Here is a 24,738-nt window from a genome sequence, read left to right on the forward strand (position 1 = left end):
GGCACAGCCTTTAGTCATCTTAGCAAAAAGGATTTGAAAATCAAGATCTCAAACCCAACTAAAAGCTTATGGTCTACCAGCAGCACTGATCCCATATGCTTCTGAGACACCCAACTGGCTCCAATAGGTGAGCCTCATAATTTACATGCCCAGGACTGACTCCCAAACAGATACTATTTTGAGCACCGTTAGAGGAAAAGAGTCATCAGGTGGACAGAATGCAAGATTTAAGGATGTTTTCTAAACTTTGAAAAAATGCAGTTGAAACACAAAAATCCCCAGATATTGGAAATCTAAAATAAAGAGTGCTAGAAATGCTCAGCAGATCAGGCAGCATCCGTGAAGACAGAAATAAAGTTTATGAAGGATCAGTCACCCTCCATCAGTTCTGGATAAATGGAGCAGTAACTGAAATCTAAAAGCTGCAGATGCAAAATTCGGCAATAAAAACAGATAGTCCTGTTTTACATTGAGTCGTTTTGTCAGATCGAATGGAAACAGGCCATTTTGCCCATCATACCACGCTGACCAATGGGCACCCATCGGCACGCATCCCGTTTCCCAGCACAGCCCATAGCCTTCTATGTTTAGGTGATTCAAGTGCTCAAGTGCATCTTAAATACTGTCAGTGACTCTGCCTCCACCACTCTTTCAAGCAATGCATTCCAGGTACTCACCACTCTCCAGGTGGAAAAATTCCCTTCAGATCCCCTCTAAATCTCTTATTCCTTTCCGTAAATCTATGTCCTCTAGTTTTATCTACCTCTGATACAGAGAAAAGTTTGCTGCAAGTTACAATATCATATTTTTATACAACTCAGTCATGTCCCCTTTAACCTCTGCTGTTCCAAGGAAAACTGACCTGGTCTCTTCATTGTCTCCTCATAACTGAAATCCTCCATCTCAGGCAACATGCTGGTGAATTTCCTCTGCATCCTCTCCAGCACTCCCACATCTTTCTGATAGTGCATGCTGTATCCTTAAATGCCTTGCCTATTTTTCCCTATAGCATCTTTTACCCCTTTCCTTAAATCTATGAATGGAATTACTATGTTGTGGACATTACAGAGACTTGGCTGACGCAAGGGCAGGAGTGGCTGCTTGAGGTTCCGGGGTTGAGGTACTTCAAAAGAGATAGGGAGGGAGATGAAAGGGGTGGAGGGTGAGTGGCTTTGCTAATCAGGATAGTATCACAGCTGCAGAAAGGGAGGACATTGTGGAGGGATCATCCACAGAGTCAGTGTGGGTAGAAATCAGAAACAGGAAGGGAGCAATCATTCTACTGGGAATATTCTATAGGCCCCCAAATAGCCACCGGGACACTGAGGTGCAGATAAGTAAGCAGATTTTGGAAAGGTGAAAAAATAACAGGGATGTTGTCATGGGTGACTTCAACTTCCCTAATATTGATTGGCAGCTCCTTAGTGCATAGGGTTTAGATGGGGCAGAATTTGTTAGGTATGTCCAGGAAGGATTCCTGACACAGTATGTGGACAGGCTGACTAGAGGAGAGGCCACACTGGATCTAGTAACTAGGCAATGAACCTGGTCAGGCAACAGGCCTCTCAGTGGGCAAGCATTTTGGAGACAGTGATCACAATGCCCTGACCTTTAGCAGATGATATGGGGCAGTATTTAATTGGGGGAGGGCTAATTATGATGGAATTAGACAAGAATTTGGGAGCATAAATTGGGAACAGATGCTCTTAGGGAAATGCACAGCAGGAACGTCAAAGTTGTTTAGGGATCACTTGCATGGGGTTCTGGATAGGTTTGTCCCACTGAGACAGGGAAAGGATGGTAGGGTGAAGGAACCATGGTTGACAAGACAGGTGGAACATTTAGTCAAAAGGAAGAAGGAAGCATACTTAAGGTTTAGGAAACAAAAATCAGGCAGGGCTCTTGAGAATTATAAGGTAGCCAGGAAGGAGCTTAAGAAGGGACTTAGGAGAGCTAGAAGGGGACATGAGAAGGCCTTGGTGAGTAGGATTAAGGAAAACACCAAGGTGTCTACACATATGTGAAGAACAGGAGGATGACTAGGGTGAGGGTAAGACTGCTCAGGGATAAAGGGGGAAACATGTGCCTGGAGACGGAGGAGGAAGAAGACGTCCTGAATGAATACCTTGCTTCAGTGTTTACCAGGGAGAGGGAATTTGATGAATGTGAGGTCAGCATAGAACAGGCTAATGTGCTGGAGCATGTTAAGGTTAAGAAAGAGGTAGTGTTGGAGCTTCTGAAAAACACTAGGATAGATAAGTCCCTGGGGCCAGACGAGATATACCCCAGGTTACTATGGAAAGCAAGGGAAGAGATTGCTGGGGCATTGACGATGATCTTTGCATTCTCCCTGGCCACAGGAGTGGTACCAGAGGATTGGAGGATGGCAAATATTGTTCTGTTGTTCAAGAAAGGGCATAGAGATAATCCTGGGAATTATAGATTAGTGAGTCTTGTGTCAGTGGTGGGTAAACAATTGGAGAGGATTCTTAGGATTTATGAGCATTTGGAGAAGCCTAGTCTTATTACGGATAGCCAGTGTGCCTTTGTGAGGGGCAGGTCGTGCCTCATGAGCCTAATTGAGTTTTTCAAGGAGGTGACAAAACAAATTGATGAAGGTAGAGCAGTGGATGTGGTGTATTTGGATTTTAGCAAGGCATTTGACAAGGTTCCCCATGGTAAGTTCAGCCAGAAAGTCATGAGGCATGGAAGCTTGGCTGCATGGATTCAGAATTTGCTTGCCCACAGAAGGTCGACAGTGGTAGTAGATGGAGAGTATTAGCCTGGAGGTCAGTGACTAATGGTGTTCTGCAGGGATCTGTTCTGGGACCCCTGCTCTTTGTGATTTTTATAAATGACTTGGATGAGGAAGTGGAGGGGTGGGTTAGTAAGTTTGCAGATGACGTGAAGGTTGGAGGTGTTGTGGATAGTGAAGAAGGTTGTTGTAGGTTACAACCTGATGTGGACAGGATACAGAGTTGGGCAGGTGGATTTCAATCCAGAAAAGTGTGAAGTGATACATTTTGGAAGATCGAACTTGAGGGCAGAGTACAAGGTTAATGGCAGGATTCTTAGCAGTGTGGAAGAACAGAGGCATCTTGGGGTCCAAGTCCATAGATCCCTCAAAGTTGTCATGCAAGTTGATAGGGTGGTTAGGATGGTGTATGGTGTGCTGGCCTTCTTTAGTTGCAGAATTGAGTTCAAGAGCCGCAAGGTAATGTTGTAGCTCTATAAAACTCTGGTTAGACTACACTTCGAGTACTGTGTTCAGTTCTGGTCGCCTCATTATAGGAAGGATGTGGAAGCTTTGGAGAGGGTGTAGAGGAGATTAACCAGGATGCTGCCTGGATTAGGGAACGTGTCTTATGAGGAAACATTGAGCAAGTTAGGGCTTTTCTCTTTGAAGTGACGCAGGATGAGAGGTGACTTAACAGAGATATATAAGATTATGAGAGGCATAGACAGAGTGGACAGCCAGCACCTATTTCCCAGGGCAGCAATGGCAAATATGTACCAGAGAACATCCGTTTAAGGTGAGCGGAGGAAAATTCAGGGGAGATATCAGAGATAGGTTTTTTTTTACATAGAGAGTGGTGGGTGCCTGGAACGCACTGCCAGGGGTGGTGGTAGGGGCCGATACATTAGGAACATTTAAAAGACTCTTAGATAGGCACATGGATGTAATAAAAATGGAGGGTATGGGCTGTGTAGGAAGGAAGGGTTAGATTGACCGTAGAGTAGGTTTATGTGGGTGAACACAACATCGTAGGCCAAAGGGCCCGTACTGTGCTGCACTGTTCTATGTTCTATGAATTTCCTCTGCATCCTCTCCAGCACTCTCATATTCTGATAGTGAGGTGACCAGAACTGCATGCAGTACTCCAGCTGAAGTTTTATAAAATTGGAGAATAACCTCATTGCTCTTATATTCAATGCCCTGACGAATGAAGGCAAGTATCTCATATGCCGCCTTAACTATGTCAACTACCTGCACTACCACCTTCAAGTATCTTTGGACTTGTATACCAAGGTCCTTCTGTTCCTCAATACTCCCTAGGACTCTATCATTTACTCGTACAAGCTTTATAATATTACTTGACAATTAATCTCATAATCTATCTTCCTTTTTATTATTTTTTTGTTTATTTGTGGCTCTCTTCTGACATAAGATGCTGCCTGCCCTATTGTATCTTTCCAGCATTTCTTCTTCAATATCTGATTTCCAGCATCTGCAGCTTTTTTTTTGATCTTCAAGCTTCTACATCATAGAGTCTTAGTTATACAGTTAGAAACACATCCATGCCAACTTAAACTCTTCCATTACATAAGAAAACATCTAAGATTAATCATTCCTGAGTTGATCAGAGGCATGTTGGCAAACTGGATCCAAAATTGGCTTGTTGATAGGAGGCAGATCATAGTGATGGATGGGTGCTTTTCTGACTGGAAGTCTGTTACAAGTGGTGTACCAGAGGGATTGCTGCTGGGACCATTGTTGTTTGTAATATATATAACTGAATAGATGAGAAAGTAGGTGGTATGATTTGTAAGTTTGTCGAGGACATAAAAATGGTAGAGTCGTGCATCGCGAAGAATGCTGTATGAAGATACAGCTGAAAAATTGGGCAAACCGGTGGTACACGGAATTTAATTCAGACAAGGAGGAGGTAATTCACTTTGGGAAGTCAAATTCTGGTCAGACATATAGAGTAAATGGTCAGAACATTAGGAATTTTGATCTACGAAAGGACCTTGGGAAGCAAGTCCAGAGCTCACTGAAAGTGGCAACACAGGTCAATTGGGTAAGTAAGAATTTATTTAGTATGCTTGCCTTCACAGGTTGAGGCACTGAGTATAAGAGTTGGGACCTTATATTTCAGCTGTTTAAAATGTTGGTAAGACCCCAATTAGTTTTGTGTACAGTTTTGTTGCCATGCTACAGGAATGATGTGGTAGCCGCAGAGAGTGCAGAAGAGATTCAGCAGAAGGCTGACTAGAATGGACACTTGTAGTTATAAGGAGAGATTGGATAGGCTTGGTTTATTCTCAATGGAATGTAGGAGGCTGAGGAGTGACTTTGTAGAGGCTTATAACATTGAGGGGCAAAGACGGGATAGATAATCAGAGCCTTTTTCCCAGGGCAGGGAAGCCTGAAACTAGACAGCACAGGTTTAAGGTGAGAGGGGAGAAATTTAAAGGAGATCTGAGGGGTAAGTTTTTCACAAAGAGCTAGTGGTTATCTGGAACAAGCTGCCAGAGGAGGTCATAGAGGCAGATACAAATATAATTTTTGAAAGGCATTTGGATCAGTACCGAGACAGGAAAGATGCAGACAGATACAGGCTTGATGCAAGCAAATGGGATTAGTGTAGACAGGCATCATGGTTGGCAATGACTGAGGTGGGCAAAAGGGCCCATTTCTTTGCTGTACGATTCTATAGTTGATTTCATTATGTATTGCTCATTAGATTATCCTAAGTGCAATATGAATTAGTCATTCAATCTACTTTTGTTAATTTGATTTTCTTTGTGAATATTATTATGACCTTTCCCCCAAACCCCACATATTACTGTATTAACTTTGCTACAAGCTCTTATTTCTTGATCAATTATCACTCCAACCATGTTGCTATTGTTAAAAGGTTGCCTGTTCAGCAGGCCCTATTCTAATTATTTTCGCATTTATGTGCTATCAAAACTAAGGGATGATGCAAGTAACACTGGAATGTACATGGCTGATTCCAGATTGGAAAGGATTTCAGCATTCAGAGCGAAGAAAAGACTCCTGCAAGAAGCTCAGTTTCTCTACCTCGATAGAGTACTAGTGTGGTTAGCCTGTTTTATTCACAGGCAGTTAAAAAGTTTGCCGAGGAATATCTTGCATGTTTTTTGGAGAATTTTAAACATTGTTACATGCATAACTAATGATATTCTAAAAAGCTCTTGGGAGATCATGAAATTCATTAGACCAGTTGGTTCCTAGAGGAATAGTGCTCTTTAATAATTGAATATTTCAATGCTGCCAGCACCGAGAGACAAAGCTGAGAGATCACCAGCCAAACCTTAAAGGCGAAAGCACACAACACTACCTGAACTCCGAACAATTGGAGACTGCTACTTTATCAGTGATTCTTTTGGGCAGGGAAACAGTCTTGGGCTTACTGGCAGGAAGCTGATGGATCATTCAAAAGTAGGTAGATTGTTTACTAGCAGGTGAGAATTCCACTCTTCAGGTGGGCCTTCGAAACTTGGGTTGCAAACAATATATTTCGAAAGTAACGGGCAGATACTGATTTAGTACTGCAGGTAGACAATTTCCATTGAAAAACAGAACGCCCCTCGTAAATAGGACCATTGCCAACTCTGACGGGTTCTTGTAGGGCTTCAACTAAGGAGATGAAAATTTATGAAGGAGCTCTCTCTAAAGATTTCAATGCAATCCTTGCACTTTAGTAAAGCCTGTAATATGGTCAAATGCCTGTGCCCACTCTGCTTTGACCTGCAGGTTGACGAAGAAGTGGATGAAAAGCAAAAAACTCCAAATGCTAGAAATCTGAAACAGAATTATTGTCACTGACATATGTCATGAAATTTGTTGTTTTTCAGCATCACTACAGTGTAAGACATAAAAATTACTCTAAGTTACAAAAATAAATAAATAGTGCAAGAGAGGAATAACAAGGTAGTGTTCATCGGTTTATGGACTGTTCAGAAATCTGAAGGCAGAGGGGAAGAAGCTGTTGCTGAAACATTGAGTGTGGGTCTTCAGGCTCCTATACATCCTCCCCAATGGTAGTAACATGAAAAGGGCATGTCCTGGATGGTGAGGGTCCTTAATGATGGATGCTGCCTTCTTGAGGCACCGCCTCTTGAAGCTGTTCTCGATGGTGGGGAGGGTTATGCCCGTGATGGAGCTGGCTGAGTCTGCAACCTCTTTCGATCCTGAACATTGGAATCTCCATACCAGGTGGTGATGCAACCAGTCAGAATGCTGTCCTCCATTCATCTATAGAAACTCACAAAACTCCGAATGAAGAAGAGCTGCTGGCATTCCTTCTTTGTGATTGCATCAATGTGTTGGGCCCAAGATAGATGGTGACGCCCAGAAACTTGAAGATGCTCACCCTTTCCACTGCTGACCCTTCAATGAAGACTAGTGTGTGTTCTCCTGACTTCCTCTTCCTGAAGTCCACAATCAATTCCTTGGTCTTGCTGACATTGAGTGCAAGGTTGTTGTTGCAACATCATTCAACCAGCAGATCTATCTCACTCCCGTACGCCTCCTTGTTGCAATCTGAGATTCTGCCAACAACAGTGGTGTCATCGGCGAATTTATAGATGGCGTTTGAGCTGTGCCTGGCCACACAGTCATGAGTGTAGAGAGAGTAGAGCAGTGGATTAAGCATGCATCCTTGAGGTGCGCCTGAGTTGATTGTTAGCGAGGAGGAGAGGAAATAAAAACCTTTCTGATGAAAGGTCAATGACTTGAAACATTAACCCTGTTTCTCTCACCACAGATGCAGCTTGACCTGCTAAGTATTAAGTGGTTTTTGTTTTCATTTCACAACTTCAATAAGCATTATTTCATTTTGAATTGATGCTGTACCCACTTGACTGCTTGTTGATACAGTGTAAAAGGAACTTTTCTCCTAATCTAACAACTCTTTCTGTCTTACAAGTCTTCATTGAGCCACCGTAAGGGGAGCATTATTTTGGATCTAACCTGTGCTGTACCTATTCTGATAATATTTGATGGTACACTGCAGTGGAAGTTTTAATCCTTCTTTAATCTGTGTTGCAAAGTTAATACAGTAATAAGTGGGGATCAGGGAAAAGATATTTTCTGAGACAATATAAAGTAAGGTTTATTGTGTATCTAACCCATGCTGTACCTATCTTGGGAGTGCTTCAAGCAACAGTTTAAAAGGTAGCTTAACTGAAGTTGAATATATGACCTGGGCCTTCACGTGTCAGAGATTCTATTGTTCAGACAAGGTTTCAAACTAAATCCCATCTGCTTTCTTCAGTAAACAAAATATCTCATGATTTTACTTCAATAAAAAACAGGGGAGTTCTCCTACTTCACCAAGGCCAATATTTATCTTGAACCTAAATCACTGAAACAGATAATCTCACTAAAATATTTTGCATCATCCTGTGCAATATATAGATACTAGTCTTTTAATTGCTGAAGAAAGTTCAATTAAGCAACTGGTAGGAAAATAACACTCTTTCAATTCAAATCTTTGGGAACTTATGCTAAGCCTCATCTTAAAATAAGATAAGATTTCTTTATTAGTTACATGTACATCGAAACACACAGTGAAATGCATCTTTTGCATAGTGTTCTGGTGGCAGCCCGCAAGTGTCGCCACGCTTCCGGCGCCAACATAGCATTCCCACAGCTTCCTAACCTGTACGCCTTTGGAATGTGGGAGGAAACCGGAGCACCCGGAGGAAACCCACATAGGCACTGGGAGAACGTACAAACTCCTTACAGGCAGCGGCCGGAATTGAACCAGTCACAAAGAACCAGGCCACTGTGCACATTTGGGGATGCACTTCCTGCTCTGATCTTCAAAATTAGCAAAGTGGGGCTTGCGTATAGAACCTGTCTATAGTGTCAATGAATTGAAAGCAATGGGCACACAACTGAAGGGAAATGAGAAATGGGAAGCAAAGTGAAGAGTTGAGAGGGACAGAGAAACAGTGTGCACATTCCTAGACCATATAGAAATATATCAAAATTGACATTTTTAACAGCCTTAAATTATTCATTCTGGAGAATACACCAGAATAATAATCAATGACCGGATATTTTGTTCATGAGCTGTGATATGCATATCTTTGAAACAGTTTACTCCAATTTTCATGGGATACCTGTGCTTACTCGACAATTTTAAAGGTTTGTAAAACTTCTTTACAAAATCTTATTCATCTTTACTACTACAAATAAACCCCTGCAGTGCAGCAAGATTTAATAGCATGTTAATAAACTCCTAGTTAATATTTTTGTTATAGTCACCAATTATATCCTGCTGCACCCTGTGTTGGTCTAAAAGAATGAGTAAATAAAAGAAATTTAATAAGACAATTACTTTTGGTGTCTCATTATTCCAGTAGAAACCACCAGATTCTGAAATTACCTTAATAATTATCACTGTTGATATTTGATAGTCTCGTTACTTCAGAATATGATGCTCTATGTCGTCCTTCATCCTGATCTAGTTTGATCTGGATTGTGGTGTGTGTCAGGTCGTCAATGCCTTCTGCTAAGCCATCTGTTTTTGTGGGCTTCATCCTTACTCTGTCCCCATTTCTAAGTGGGGGCAGGTCTTGGCCCATCCAGCTTTGCCCATCTTTAAGTTGCTTCTCTGCATATTTTTTTCCACCTCAAGTTCTAGCAGCCTGTCCATTACAGGGAGTAGGATTCTCGTTCATCTATTCATAAGTCGCTACACAGGACTGTAGGGGATTATAGATGAATGTGATGAAAGAGAATTGTCATCCTTTGGGTTGGACCATTACAGAATCCAGGATGCTCAGATCTGGCTTGAGTACGATTTCACTTGCTTCTCAACATTCTTTGCCTTTCCATCCGTTGGAGGAAAGTGAGCTGATGAAACTGCCTGTCCTTTAAGAGCCTCACAAAGTTGTCCAATATGAACTGTGGCCCGTAATCTGTAGTAAGCATTATAGAGATGTTACATCTGGCAAAATATCCTTTGAACTTGCAACTACCTGTGGGTGTTCTCCAAAATTTGGTGCCTTACACTGGTGCCTAAAACCATGATCAAAGTAGTCTGAGCTTCTACTGCAACACTCAGATGTTGAGGGTGGCTTCTGCTTGTGTTGTAATATAAACAGAAATAGGATGCTACATGATGGTTGGAGCCTCCCAGCCAGATAAGACATTGCATAATGGCTGAGATCACCAGTGTTGGAATGAAGTGATCCATCAACTTCATGCTGTAAAAAATGGGCTCCAGAACTCAGCACAAAACTTAGTGCATGAATGGAACTAAATTCCCCCTTCATCTTTACACAGCACTCTGACTTTTAGGCAGGCCAGCCAATGCCTCAACCATTTAACTGTACATGTTCAACGACCTTTTCGTTGGCAGCCTCACTATGGTCCTCATCCAAGTCTTTTGTACCAAAATTCTTGGGATTTCACCCTCCAGGGAGCTGGCACCTAGCCTGCCCTTTCTCTCTGCCTCAAAAACAACTAATTCTTGCTTGCTGATCCCACTTCTAAACTACTATCTAAAACACCCCCAGTATCTGTCACTGAACAGGTGACTGCAAGTGTGTGTGATGAAGTGACAGGTATCTTCTTGTTTTGTGAAAGTTTGGCCAGGTCCTATTAACCTATGGAGATTGACTATCTTAAACAAAAAGTACAAGGCTAGGACGATGATGGAAGTGGGAAAACACAGGTTGTTTGTTTAAACAATCTCCATTTTCTAAATCAGGTTACATTATGAGGAAACAGAATGGGAGGAGAATTAAGCAAGAGCACGCATCATCCTCTATGACCTCTGCATCTCTCGTGGCACATTAGCTCCAATTGTGAATATTCCCTCCTCCACCATACTGAACAGATGCAGCCATTTTGTCTTCCAGAAGTTTGCTGTTATTTTCTGTTATTTTCTGTAACTGTATGCCACTTTTTCTACCAGGAGAAAGGGATTATTGATTATATTGCCCTGTGGTTGAGTGATAAGCCTGCCACAGCTGAACAGTTGTTGGTGTCAGGAAACTGGGAGCCTTTTCGATGTGAACATTAGTGTTGGAGTAATGCTAATTTTGCAAGGGTATTATTGGACTTTTGAACGTCATTTCTGAACCCTACTTGATGGAGACTTGTTGAATGAATTCGAAGATATACTATTAAGCAGAGTGAATGACTAAGGATGCATTTGACAGATTCATTTAAACCAAACGTATAATGTCATTAAATGTCTTCCTACACTAGATTAATGTTTTTCGAGTTTGACACTTGATGCTGACTTCCTCTGTGATCTTGCCCCACTAACACTTAAGTATAAGCTTAAAGGGTTTGTCTCATAGTTAGTTCCAACCCACCTGCAACACATTGCCACTCATGTCCCAACCATAAGTGGAGGATCTCTTTCCTCCTCATCACCTCATCCATTAGTATTTTTAGATGGTGTCTACTTCTTGTGATCTGACATTGCTTTCTCAAATGAGCTTGGATCAGTGAAATGACTTCCACCATCACTTTGCTTCCAATAAGCACCAATTTTCCCCCACCACTAATGTAATACAGTACTAGGTTTGTATACCATTGGCTTGTTTCAAATGTCCAAAAATGAGCAGCACATAATAGCACTAAAGCCAAACGTTTCTGCTGGGTAAATTGTTGAATCATGATAAGAATTGACTGAGAATCTTCCATGCAAGTGCCATTTCTTCAAAAGAGTACAGGCTACTTGAACACTGCAAGTCCTATGCCCATTTTTAAGAATTATTAAATTTCTTCCACCACCCAACCAATATCCTGCCCATCAGGAAGACTGCTTTTGATGTTTAACAACCTACACGTTGCTATTTAGAATGAACCTGGGTCAATAAGTGGCACCAGTCCCACAGCAATACAACTGCCTCTTGCCCAGCTCAGCAAAGGATTTAGTTGTATTAGGACAACCAGACACACATGCTAATTGCCCCGATTAAGGTGCAAATTATGTTCAATGTATTTTGTTGTAATGAATTCTAAAGCTTCAAAGATATAGTGCAATACTGATGGCCTCTGAAGACAAGGAATCTGGTAATAAAAAACAGAAGCTAAAGTAAATTTTAAAGAGGGCTCAGGCATGCAGTGACAATTTAATTCTACTTTTCAACTGATTGATTGCCTGTGCACTATGTAAATCCTGTGCTGGAATTAAAATATGATTGATTAATTGAAACTGTGATTCTTTGCCAGACAAAGATTTTTTAAGCCTGATGACTGTAGTTTGAAGGAAAGAGTCAGGGAGTGAATAAGTTTACAAGTCATAGACCACAGAGTCATGCAGAACAGAAACAGCCCCTTTGGCCCACCAAGTCCATGCCAAACATCCAAGTACTCACCCATACTAATTCCATTTACCAGTACTTGGTCTGTAGCCTTCAATGTCATGACATTTCCACTGCCCATCCTGGTATTTTTCAAAATACTATGAGACGACCTGCCTCCATCACTTTCTCAGCAGTGCATTTAAAATTGTAACCACCCACTGGGTGAAAAAAATCCTCGGATTCCCTCCAACTCTCACTCCTCATCTTAAACCTATGCCCTCTAGATTTAGACATCTCTGTTGAGAGGAAACGTTTCTCACTGTTCACTCTATCTATGCCTCTCATCATGTTGTATACCTCTATTAGCTCCCTCCTCAGCCTCCTTTGCTCCAAGGAAAACAAACCCAGCCTGCACAATCCCATGACTGAAACTTTCTAACGCAGGCAACATCCTATTAAAGACAATAAATAGATGCTGGAATCCAAAACAAAAACATGAAATATTGGAAGAACTCAGCTAGTCAAGCAACATCTGTGAGAAGAGAAACCAGTTAACATTTCAGGTCAGGGACCCTTCAGAGAACTGGAGGATGTCAGTTTTCAAAGCAGAGCTGGGGGGAGGAGTGAAGTGCAAGACAAAAGACGATAATAATAAATCATTCCAGGTAAAGCAGTAATTCACTTGCACTCCTTCCAATCAAATCTACTTCATTCAGTATTCACAATGTGGACTCTTCGACATTGAAGAAACCAAATGCATATTGGGTGATCGCTTCATGAAGCCACCGGGTGAACTTGAGCTTCCTGTTGCATGCTTCTTAATTCCCAATCCCACTCCTATTCTGATCCGTCTGACTTGCAGTCTCCTCCATTACCACAGTGAGGTGCAATGTAAACTAGAAGAGCAACATCTTACTTTTCATCTGGGCACGTTGCAGCCTTCCAGAATGAAGGCTGAATTTCCCAACTTCAGATAAACTCCTCTATCATCATTTCCCAGTATCGTTGCTGATGTCCCTTCCTCATCCCATTTTCTTTAAATGCCTCACTAATGGTGAGTACTCATGACCCTACCACCTGATCTGTCTTTACCAGTCTCCATTTAGTCTTTTGTCTTGCATCTCACTCCTCCCCCAGCTCTGCTTTGATAACTGACGTCCCTCCACTCTTTCCCCAGTTCTGAGGAAGGCTCCCTGACCCGAAACGTTAACTGATTTCTCTCTCCACAGATACTGCTTGGTTGGCTGAGTCCTCACAACATTTCTGTTTCTGTTTCAGCTTCCTGGTAAATATCTTCTACACCCTTCCCAGTGCATTCACAGTGTGGCCACCAGAACTGCATATAGAATTCCAGCTGTGGCCTGATCAAAGGTTTATAAAGTAGTACAATGACAAGAGATTCTGCAGATATAGGAATCTCGAGCAACACACATAAAATGCTGGAGGAAGTCAGCAGGCCAGGCAGCATCCATGGAAGGAAATAAACAGGCGAGGTTTCGGGTCAAGGCCCTTCAACAGGACTGGGAAGGACGAGGGCAGAAGCCAGAGTGAAAAGGTCGGGGAGGGGGAGGAGCAGACAGTGGCAGGTGATAGGTGAGTCCAGGTGAGAGGGGTAGGTAGGTGGGTGGGGCTGCATTGGTGCTGCTTCTTGCATCCATGCTGAGCTTGTCAATTTTGACTCCAACTTCCACCCTGCCCTCAAATTTACTTGGTCCATCTCCGACACCTCTCTCCCTTTTCTTGATCTCTCTGTCTCTATCTCCCGAGTCAGGTTATCCACTGACACATTTTACAAACCCACTGACTCCCACAGTTACCTTGACTACACCTCTTCCCACCCCGTCACTGGCAAGGACGCTATCCCCTTCTCTCAGTACCTTTGTGATACCATTGGCTCTAACTTCTCCAGATTAAGTTGCACAACCAAATAAATGTTACCAAATGATTCAGCACTATGCAATACATAAAATAAAGTTTTATACAACTTACTTCATTGTTTTATTTTAGATAACGGCAATGGAATGAATTTATTAGAACATAGAAGAGTACAGGCCCTTCAGCCCACAATGTTGTGCCGACATAGCTATTCCCTCCTACCTACAGAATGCCCATATCCTTCTATATTCCTCCCATTCATGTGTCCATCCAAGCCCCTCTTAAAAGCCCCCAATGAATTTGCCTCCACCACCCTATCAGGCAACACATTCCTGGCATCCACCTCTCTCTCAGTAAAAAAACATACCCCTCATGTCTGTTCTGAACCTACCCCCTCTCACCTTAAATGCATGCCCTCTGGTGTTGGATCTCTCAATAATGGGAGAAAGATATTGCTTGTCCACCCTATCTATGCCCCTCATAATTTTATACATTTCCAACAGATCACCCCTCAGCCTCTGCCACTCCAGAGAAAAGGGCCCAAGTTTGTCCAGCCTCTCCTGATAGCACATGCCCTCTAATCCAGGTAGCATCCTGGTAAAACTCCTCTGCACCCTCTCTAAAGCCTCGACATCCTTCCTGTAGTGAGATGACCAGAATTGCATGCAATACTCTAAATGCAGCCTAACCAGAGTTCTATAGAGATGCATCATAATTTCTTGACTCCTATACTCAATAACCCGATTAATGAAAGCAAGCATTCCATAAGCCTTCTTAACCACCCTATCTACCTGTGTAACCACTTTCAATGAGTCATGGACTCGCACCCCAAGGTCCTTCAACACTGTTAAGGGTTTTGCCCTTAAGGATGTACTGCCTCTATTTCTGCCGCATCTGTTCCCATGATGAGGCTTTTCACTCCATGACATCTGAGATGTCCTTTTTAAGTAAATGGGGTTTCCCTTCCACCAACATCAATGCTGCTCTCACCCGCATCTCCTCCATTTCCCGTACATCTGCCCTCATCCCATCCCACCCCCCACGACATAACAGGGATGGGGTTCCCCTTGTCCTCACCGACCACCCCATGAGCCTCCGCATCCAACACATCATTCCCCGCAACTTCTGCCACCTCCAACAGGATCCAACCACCAGACACATCTTCCCCTCCCCTCCCCCCACCACCTCCACTTTCTGCAGGGATCGCTCTCTCCGCGACTCCCTTGTCCATTCGTCCCTCTCCACTGATGAACTTCCCGGCACTTATCCTTGCAACCCTGCAAAGTGCTACACCTGTCCCTACACCTCCTCCCTCACCACCATTCAGGGCCCTCGACAGTCCTTCTATGTGAGCCACTGCTTCACCTGTGTATCTGAGGATGTCATTTATTGCATCCGGTGTTCCTGGTGAAGCCTCCTCTACATTGGTGAGACCCGACACAGATTGGGTGACTGCTTCATCGAGCACCCTCACTCTGTCTGTCGCCTAAGGCAGGATCTCTCAGTAGCCAGCCACTCTAATTCCACTTCCTACTCCCATACTGACATGTCTATCCACGGCCTCCTCTACTGCCACACTGAGGCCAGATGCAGGTCGGAGGAACAACACCTCATATTCTGCCTTGGTAGTCTCCAACCTGACAGCCTCAACTTCATTTTCTCTAACTTCCAGTTACCCCTCCCCTCTCCACTTCCTTTGTTTTCCCTCATTCCTGTGGCCCCCTCACCCCTTCTCTTTCCCCTCCCCCGCCCTCATGACCTGCCCACCTATTCCCCACCTCTTTCCCTTTATTTCATGGTCTGCATAAGAACCTAAGAAATAGGAGCAGGAGGAGGCCATCTGGCCCATCGAGCCTGCCTCACCATTCAATAAGTTCACAGCTGATCTGGCCGTGGATTCAGATCTACCTACCTTCCTTTTCCCATAACCCTTAATTCCCCTACTATGCAAAAATCTATCCAACTGCGTATTAAATATATTTAATGAGGTAGCCTCTACTGCTTCCCTGGGCAGAGAGTTGCACAGATTCACTACTCTCTGGGAAAAGCAGTTTCTCCTCATCTCCGTCCTAAATCTATTCCCTCGAATCTTGACGCTATGTCCCCTAGTTCTAGCCTCATCCACCAGTGGAAACAACTTTCCTGCCTCTATCTCATCTATCCCTTTCATAATTTTAGACGTTTCTATAAGATCCCCTCTCATTCTTCTGAATTCCAGCGAGTGTAGTCCCAGGAGATTCAATCTCTCCTCATAGGTTAAGCCCCTCATCTCCAGAATCAAGCCAGTGAACCACCTCTGCACTGTCTCCAAAGCCAGTATATCTTTGCTCAAGTAAGATTAGAACTGCACTCAGTACTCCAGGTGCGGCCTCATCAATACCCTGTACAGCTGCAGCATAACCTCCCTGCTCTTAAATTCAATCCCTCCAGCAATGAAGGCCAACATTCCATTTGCCTTCTTGATAACCTGTTGCACCTGCAAACCAACCTTTTGCAATTCATGCATAAGCACTCCCAAGTCCCTCTGCACAACAGCATGCTGCAGTCTTTCACCATTTAAATAATAATTTGATTTTCTATTTTTCCTTCCAAAGTGGATGATCTTGCATTTACAACATTGTACTCCATCTGCCAGACCCTTGCCCACTCACTTAATCTATCTACAGTATATCTCTCTACAGACTCTCCACATCCTCTGCACAATTTGCTTTTCCACTCATTTTACTGTCATCAGCAAACTTAGATACGCTACACTCGGTCTCCTCTTCCAAATCATTAATGTTTATTGTGAACAGTTGAGGGCCCAGCACCAACCCCTGTGGCACTCTGCTCTCCACTGATTGCCAACCAGAGAAACACCCTCTTATCCCAAATCTTTGCCTTCTATTGGTTAACCAATCCTCTATCCATGCTAATACCTACCCCCAACTCCATGCATCCCTATATTATGGTTAAGTCTTTTATGTGGCACCTTGTCAAACGCTTTCTAGAAATCCTTGTATACAACATCCACCTGTATCCCTCTACCCACTGCGCTCATTATATCCTCAAAGAACTTCAGTAAGTTTGTCAAACAGTACCTGCCCTTCCTGAATCCACACTGCGTCTGCCTGATGGAACCATTTCTATCCAGATGTCTCGCTATTTCTACTGCCCTCTCCTACCGTATTCCTTCTTCTTCAGCCCTTTGCCTCTTCTACCTATCACCTCCCAGCTTCTTACATCACTCTCTTTCATCCCCCCTCACCTACACTCATCTATCACCTGCCAGCTTGTGTTCCTCCCCCTCCCCCAACCTTCTTATTCTGGCTTCTGCCCTCGCCCTTTCCAGTCCTAATGAAGGGTCTCGACCCGAAACATCGATTGTTTATTTCCCTCCAGAGATGCTGCCTGGCTTGCTGAGTTCCTGCAGCATTTTGCATGTGTTGCTAAAATAGTACCATGATCACTATGCTCTGATACTCTTTAACTGAGCCTATGAGGCCAACGTCCCATTTGCTTTTTTCATCACCTTTTTCACCTGCGCTGCTGCCTTCAGGGAGCTATGGACTTCTACACTGAGCACACACTGTTCTTTAGTACTCATCAGTGCTCTACCATTCATTGTATTTGTTCTACTCTTACTGAATCACCCAAAGTGCATCTGCTCACACTTACTGGGATTAAATTCCATCTGCCATTGCTCCACCCAATTTATCAGCTGATCAATATCATTCTGTGCACTAAAACTAATCTTCCCACTTTCAATAACAATACCAATTTTCATGTCATTTGCAAACTTGCTAATCATTCCTCCTACATTCACATGTATGATAAACAGCAGAAGTTTAAGCACCGATCCCTGTAGTACAGGATTTAATCACAAAAGCAACCCTCCATCAACACCCTCTGTCTCCTATTAGCAAGCCAACAAAATGCTGGGAAGTCTGATAAAAATTAACAATGGGAGTACGAGATGTCTCAATATTAGCACAATGGGAGTAGAGCAAGGAGAAAGTTTGGGTCTGATGGGAGAAGAAATGAGCAAGGCAAGAAGACTAACCAAGGCTGGAATGAGAGTAGCTGTAACGAGAGTAAGAAGTTTAGAAAATGGCACATTTTCAAGAACGCCTATTAAAGAATTGTATTTTTATGATTCTCTGTCAGTTTTAGTCAAGAACAATCTCAATTCTCCAGAGGATGTCACATGTACATTGATAATCACTGCATCAATTCAATAATACAGCGCCAGCGACCCAGGTTCAATTCCGGCCACTGTCTGTAAGGAGTTTGTACGTTCTCCCCGTGTCTGCATGGTTTTGCTCCGGGTGCTCCGGTTTCCTCCCACAGTCCAAAGACGTACCAGTTAGGAGCTGTGGGCATGCTATGTTGGCGCTGGAAGCGTGGTGACACTTGCGGGCTGCCCCCAGAACACTCTATGCGAAAGATGTGTTTCACTGTGTGTTTCGATGTACATGTGACTAATAAAGATATCTTATCAAAGTCACAGCGTGGAACAAGACGACAGAGCCTATTTTAAGCTACACCAAAGAAGCAGCCTTATCTAAACTAAACTAGAGAGTCTACCTGTCAGACACTATCAGAGAGCAGGATGTCTCTGTGAACAGCCTATCACATGAGACTCTGCAACTTAAATCAACAATTCCCTGATGCTTACCCCTTATCACAAGCTATGACCTTGGCTGACAGTGAAGATCAGTGTAAGAATACATATGTATCTCTCCTAAAAGGAAAGAACAAATGAAAACTACTTTGGTTACATATTTTTTCTCTGTCTCCTGCTTGGCTGTTTCTAACTTTCTGTTTGTTGATTCCAAATGGGCTGCACTGATGCCAGTTGTACCCAGGTTTTTGTAAGGGTGAGTGGAATATTCATCCTCAAAAGTTACTGCAGCCTAGTTCATTTTTACATGGCCCCACACTTCCCACCAGGTTCACTGGCGGATGATGAGGAACAAACATCATGTGCATAAGTGTTCTTTCACTCTGAAAATCTTGCTCTAATTTTTGACTTTCCAATCAGCAGAAATTGTTTATCTAACCATAAGTCCTCCATGAAGTCACTCCTTAACCTCTAAGTCATTCACAAAGGCAGTGCATGGTGGTGACCAGCATAAGAATTTGTGGGACATCAAAACAGCTGTGCATTAGTGCTGCATCCCCTTGTTTCCCCAACTCTGCCCATCAATTGTCTTCTGCTGATTAGTCCATTTCCTAACCAGGTCAATAATTAACTTTAATTCCATGAGTTTCAAGTTTAGTTCATACCTGGTAGATGACATGTAAATGGCACTTATGGACATTCCATTGCCCACTGCAATAGTTATCCCTTCAGAAGGATTACCTGGAAGGCCCTAAACCTTTATTGTACTCAAGCGAGTTAGTTAAGAGCCAATAATGTGAAATAATACCCGAGACTTGCAACCGTGGTGAGAGGTAGACCAAGTAAAGCCTTTTGGTTTACCCACTGCTTAAGAATGTGCCAAGCATGTTTTGGGATCTTGCTGTGATCAATTTACAACTTTTACATTGTGCCTATCAATGGAAAGTTCTATGAGTTATATTACTGGACATGAAAAGAGATCCTTTCAGAAATTCCAGTCAGGTGCATCAGGCATGACCTTCCCTTTAGAAATTCATGCTGGCATTCTCACTGATCAACTGAAAAGTTTCAAGATGTTCAATCAAGTGCAACATCCTTACTAGTAATTTTTGTACAACAGAAGCTCAGCCAATGGCTTAATTCAATTCACAATTTAATTCTGCAGCCTGCTCATCTCGTTCATCTCAATATGAAGTGACTTCATTCTTACTCATGCAGGCTACTCCTTACCAGGCACACCCACCTCCCACTCCCAGCCCCTTAATCCTTTGCTGTATCTTCCCTGTTCACCTTATTACTTGGTATATTTACTTCCCAGTCCTTACATGTTATAACCATTGCAATAATAATTATCATGCACATATCATCCAAGTTGAATTTGTGCCTGCAATTCATTCAATTTGTTCTTTTTTACGTTACGCATTTGTTAATGAGTGCCTATTTGGGAAACACACGAGTCAGTCATTCTCCAACACTTACTCACGTTTCTTATTTCCATCTTCTAGTTCAACTACTTTTAATTTTCCTTTTCCATGTGGTACCTTAAACATCCTTTCTGACTATTGACCTATTTTATTCTCATTAATGTATTTGATAATTTTTATTAATACTCATTTTCCTTGTGAACCATCACCTTCCTAATCTCATACACTCATTTAAAGTCCTTGGGGCCACATTGTATGTGGTTTCCATTGGGGCCCTGGTCTTAACCATTTTAGTATGGAACACAGGATTGTAGTTCTTTCCTGTCCCAGTGTTCAATGAAATTGAACCCTCTTCTTAAGCCAAATGTTAACCTCCTGAACCTGTTTTACCTATCCTGAAGTGCACAAGGCCTGGATAATAATCCAGTGATTATACTCTTTAATATCCTATTCTTTAATGTAGCATCTGGTATTCTGAAAGTTTGTTCATCTTGGCATGAAACAGAATGGACATATTGGCATGCCCCTTCCTCAACTTCAGACATGCAAGTTATATACTCCCTGCACTGAAGCAGTTATTACAGGCCACAAAGAGATCTCTGGATCCTTGGATCTCTCCACATCTGCATTCTATTTTTCCCATACCCTTACGCTGCAGGGTCCATTAACTCCACCTTCTTGCTTCCATGATCACCACAACTCTCTTTTCCCTCCTATTTGCATTCTGCTCCCCACTCTTCTAGCTTCCATTCTTGCCCTGAACTCTTCATCCTTCCTACCTCTATTCTTACCTAACTCCCATAACCTTCCTGCTTGCTTTGATACCCAAACTTTCCACACCCTTTCCCATTTCAGTCTCCTATCAACCCTTCCCACTTGCATTCTGCCACATCTTCCCATGCACTTCCTAACATGCTACTTACAACACCCTCGCATTCTGGCATGACCACAACGAGTCAAGATTTTATAGCCCTCACCATTCCTGCGTCATCTCCCTGCATCCTGCAGTTCACTTCTTTATCCAACCATTGCCCTTTCCCGGGAACCCTTCCACCCACTACTGACCTGATTGTAGAGTGCACAGATATGCAGAGCTGTATTCCCAGAGGCATTCTGCGTGCTCATGTCTGCTCCATAAAACAGCAGGTGTTCCAGGTGTTGCACATGCCCATACCGGCAAGCCTGAATCAAAACAATAGATGATTAGAACTTCAGCAGCTCATCACTGATTTAGTTTCAATCAATCATTCAGCCTGTGAGTGCCACTGACAATTATAGCTTTTATTTGTCTTCTCTACACGTCCTAATACAACCGAACACTTTGCAAGGCGACTTCAGAGTGTAAACTTAACTGTGATTAAGGGAGTAGGGGACAATTTTAGAGAAAGAGAATTCTCAGAATGTGTTTTGTGCAGTACTAATGTACAAAAGCAGGATGAAGAGAGGCATTGGAGGGATTTTAAAATCTAGGAATTTGTGGGCTAGCAGCTAATGTAGGTCAGCAAGTAAAAGGGTGATGAGTGAGAGAGATGGCAAGTTTCCTTCCCTACAATAGTGTTATCAAAAGACTAAAGACTGAAATTAAACCAATATTTTATATATCTTCTTCTATGGAAGGCAGAGCTACATGAATGTGAACCAATGAAAGAAACATGCAATAAAGCAAGTTGAGCAATCTCAAAACCAATGGATCAAATTAAAGTTCTGCAATCCTTCGATATTCATTTGTGAATAGTGGACAATTAAACTGGGCAGGAATGATGAGGAGGTCAGGGATTGTGAAGGCAGGAATGGTTAGGGATAATAAAATATCGAAAGAGGCCATGTGGGTCCTTGTACTCATGTGAGAAAGGGAGAGTGGAGGCGGTGGGGGGGGGGGGGGGGGAAAGGAAGCTCCAAGAATACCTCATCCTCAACAATGGCTTCCATGTACAAAACTTAATCAAAGAGAGCTATTCAATGTTATCAAGACCATCTAAGGCCCAAACACCCAATGCTCCACCACACAAAGAGCCAAGAGCAGAGTTGAGCTTTTCAAGAACAGAGTGGCAGTCTGTGCCTTCTAGAAGGAATGCCTCAAAAACTTCCTCAATCACAAACCCTTGATGTGACATCTCATAGCAGCTTATTTAATTCAGCCATATTGCTACTCCTCACCAACAAGTAGTTGAAAAGGCCACATGGGAGATGGTATCCACACTGAATTTCTAAAACTCAACAGTGAAGAACTTTAGCAATTTCATTGCCCATATCAGAGAAAAGGAGAACATGCCAGGTACCTCAGAGATGCTGTAACTATAACCATCTTCAAGAAAGGAGATGTCTGACTACAATAACTGCAGAAAAGGGTCTACCAGCTGCTCGTCACAGGTAAAATTGCCCGAGTCCCCTGAATTGCTTCCAGTGGCCAAAGAGCTGCTCTCTGAACTACAATGTAGATTCTGTCTTTGAGAAGCACAGTGGACTTGTTCTTCACTGGACGACAACTCCCATGAGAAATATCAATCAATACAAGTGGGAATTTTAACAAATCCGTTTAAACTTTTGACTCCATCAACTGAGAGAGACCGTGGAGTACACTCCTTAAACTTGGACACCCATAGACATTTGTCTCCATCTTACATTTGCTTCATAATGGCATGCAAGTCATGACCCCAACCAGTGGATCTATAACACAGCTAGCTTCAGTAAAGACTGATGTCAAATAAGTCTGCATCATTGTCCTGACAATTCTTTCAATCCTTTTCCAAAGTGGAGAAGCATTATTCAGGAGGGAACTGAGAACTTCAAGTCCATGTGTTGGCAGCACGAGGCCAATGGAAGGAATGCACCACCTCAAAAACTACTCACCCACTTGCCCCATCATACATATCTAAACCCACTAAACCAGAGTGAAAGTAATTCACCCTTGATCCGAAGGGACTGCCCAAGGCAACAATCTGTAGTTATATTTTCAAGGTCCTCACTATCACAAACTGGCGCCTTCAGCCAATTTGATTAATTCCATGTGATAACAAAGAAATGGCTGATGGCATCTGATACAGCAAATCCTTTGGGACTGAACTATTTGTGCTGTAGTGCTGAAGACATGCTCCAGAATTAGACAGACCTTTAACCAAGTTGTTCCAGTGCAGCTATGATAAAGCCATGTAAATGATAATTTGGAAAACTGCCCAAGATTTCCTGTCTCCAAAAAGTAGGATATCTAATTTGAGTAATTAATTCCCATCATTTTATTTGCACTTGGCAGCAAAGCAATAGAAGGCACCATTAACAATGTCACATACTCATGCAGTAATAACCTGCCAGCTCTATTCAACCCCAAATTTCATTACAGCCTTGGTCCAAATGGACAAGAGAGCAAAATTCCATAAATGAGGTGACAGTGACTGCCCTTAACATCAAGACAATGTTTGAGCAAACGTGGAACCAAGCAGCCTAATAAAAATGAAGTCAATGAAAATCAATGGGGAAAAGAAAGATGGTCATTCTTGGTTGTGAAGGTCAATCAATCAATCTTAGCCCAGGACTTCAATGTTCAATTACATTCTTAGTGCCTCAGATAATACATGCTTTGTAATTCAAAAGAATTCTTGAGGATAAAACAGAAGGAAAAGAAAGTAAAGTCTGCTCACTTTGTCAGATTTTTTTCCCGAGCTTTAGTTTGGATTGGCATACAGTTATTTGGAATATTAATGGGAATTGATAGCCTCTGATAGATGACTAACCATCCTAAATGAGAGCTTTAAAGACTGATCCCAGAATCTTAGTTTGGATTGTGTATGAAGGAGTTGCCAACGACTTCCTCACAATTCTTCTCAGTGGGTCATAAGGACATGATGCCTTCCAGCTGCTTTGTGTAGCCAAAAGATCTTGATGACGGAGAACAGTCAAGCCTCTCTATTTCTTACTGCAATGCCCTCCGAGACATAGTTATGTTGGAAGTATATCAGGACATTGATAAAGGCCTGAATCTGCAAACATAAGCAGGCTCAGTCCCTTCTCGAATGCTCCAGATGAAATGCTCAAATGGCATCTTGTGTCCCCATCTGCTCCCTCCCAGCTCCAGCAAAATGGGTGAGCTCCTGCTATGAGAAATTAATGGGAATGGGATTGAACAGGTTGCATTATATGATTCCAAGCTATTACTACGTCACTCACGTGTCCTATTTCAAATCAGTTTGTCAGTATATTCGGTTTCCTGTCAGCCATTTGCCAGAGGATAGCTTTACCTGATGGATTTCCTGCCAGCCATTTTCATCCATGCAGCCCACATTGGCACGGTCATGCAGAATCAGTTCACAGCAATAAGGGTCTCCTCCCACCATTGAACTATGGTACAAAGGCGTTAACCCCCGGCTGTCCTTGTAATCTGGAGAAGCACCCAGATCTAACAGAGTCTGTACAAAAGAGACACACAAGATGGTTACTAAAGGATGTACTATCATACACTGCTGTATGATGCAGTCACATAGAATTATTATTTTAGGATGTACAATCACAATGCATTTATAAAATTTACTCACAAAACATGGTTAATAAAAATAGTACAAACTACATAGAGTTATTATTTTATAATGTAAGAAACACATGACAATCAGGTGTAAGGAATTAAACAGGGACAATTCAGAAAAACTGCTTCTTCTCTTGAAGGCATCTACAAAGAAGGACCACAATCCAAAAATCAGAAGTGCACTGTTCAAGAGCAAAACCAGAAAGCATTCTTTTGCAGAAAAGGTAGAGGTATTCTGGAACTCTCTAACCTTTTTGGTCAAATGTAAGTTTCAAGATTCAAACTGACAGATTTTT

The 24,738-nt window shown here is 42.6% G+C and overlaps 1 protein-coding gene across 5 annotated transcripts in view; it reads right to left on the reverse strand.

Moving 5' to 3' along the window:
* The window catches only part of shank3a (SH3 and multiple ankyrin repeat domains 3a), an 813,035-nt gene that overhangs the window by 443,378 nt on the left and 344,919 nt on the right, over positions 1-24,738 (reverse strand). For all 5 annotated transcript variants that reach the window (XM_052034272.1, XM_052034268.1, XM_052034267.1 and 2 more), the window contains 2 exons: positions 24,162-24,329; positions 20,995-21,111 (listed from right to left, as the gene is read on the reverse strand). In XM_052034272.1, coding sequence (XP_051890232.1) covers positions 20,995-21,111; positions 24,162-24,329 — 285 coding nt within the window. The remainder of the gene's footprint in view (positions 1-20,994; positions 21,112-24,161; positions 24,330-24,738) is intronic.

The sequence above is a fragment of the Pristis pectinata genome, chromosome 19 (genome assembly GCF_009764475.1).
Source record: "Pristis pectinata isolate sPriPec2 chromosome 19, sPriPec2.1.pri, whole genome shotgun sequence".
Lineage (NCBI taxonomy): Eukaryota > Metazoa > Chordata > Chondrichthyes > Rhinopristiformes > Pristidae > Pristis > Pristis pectinata.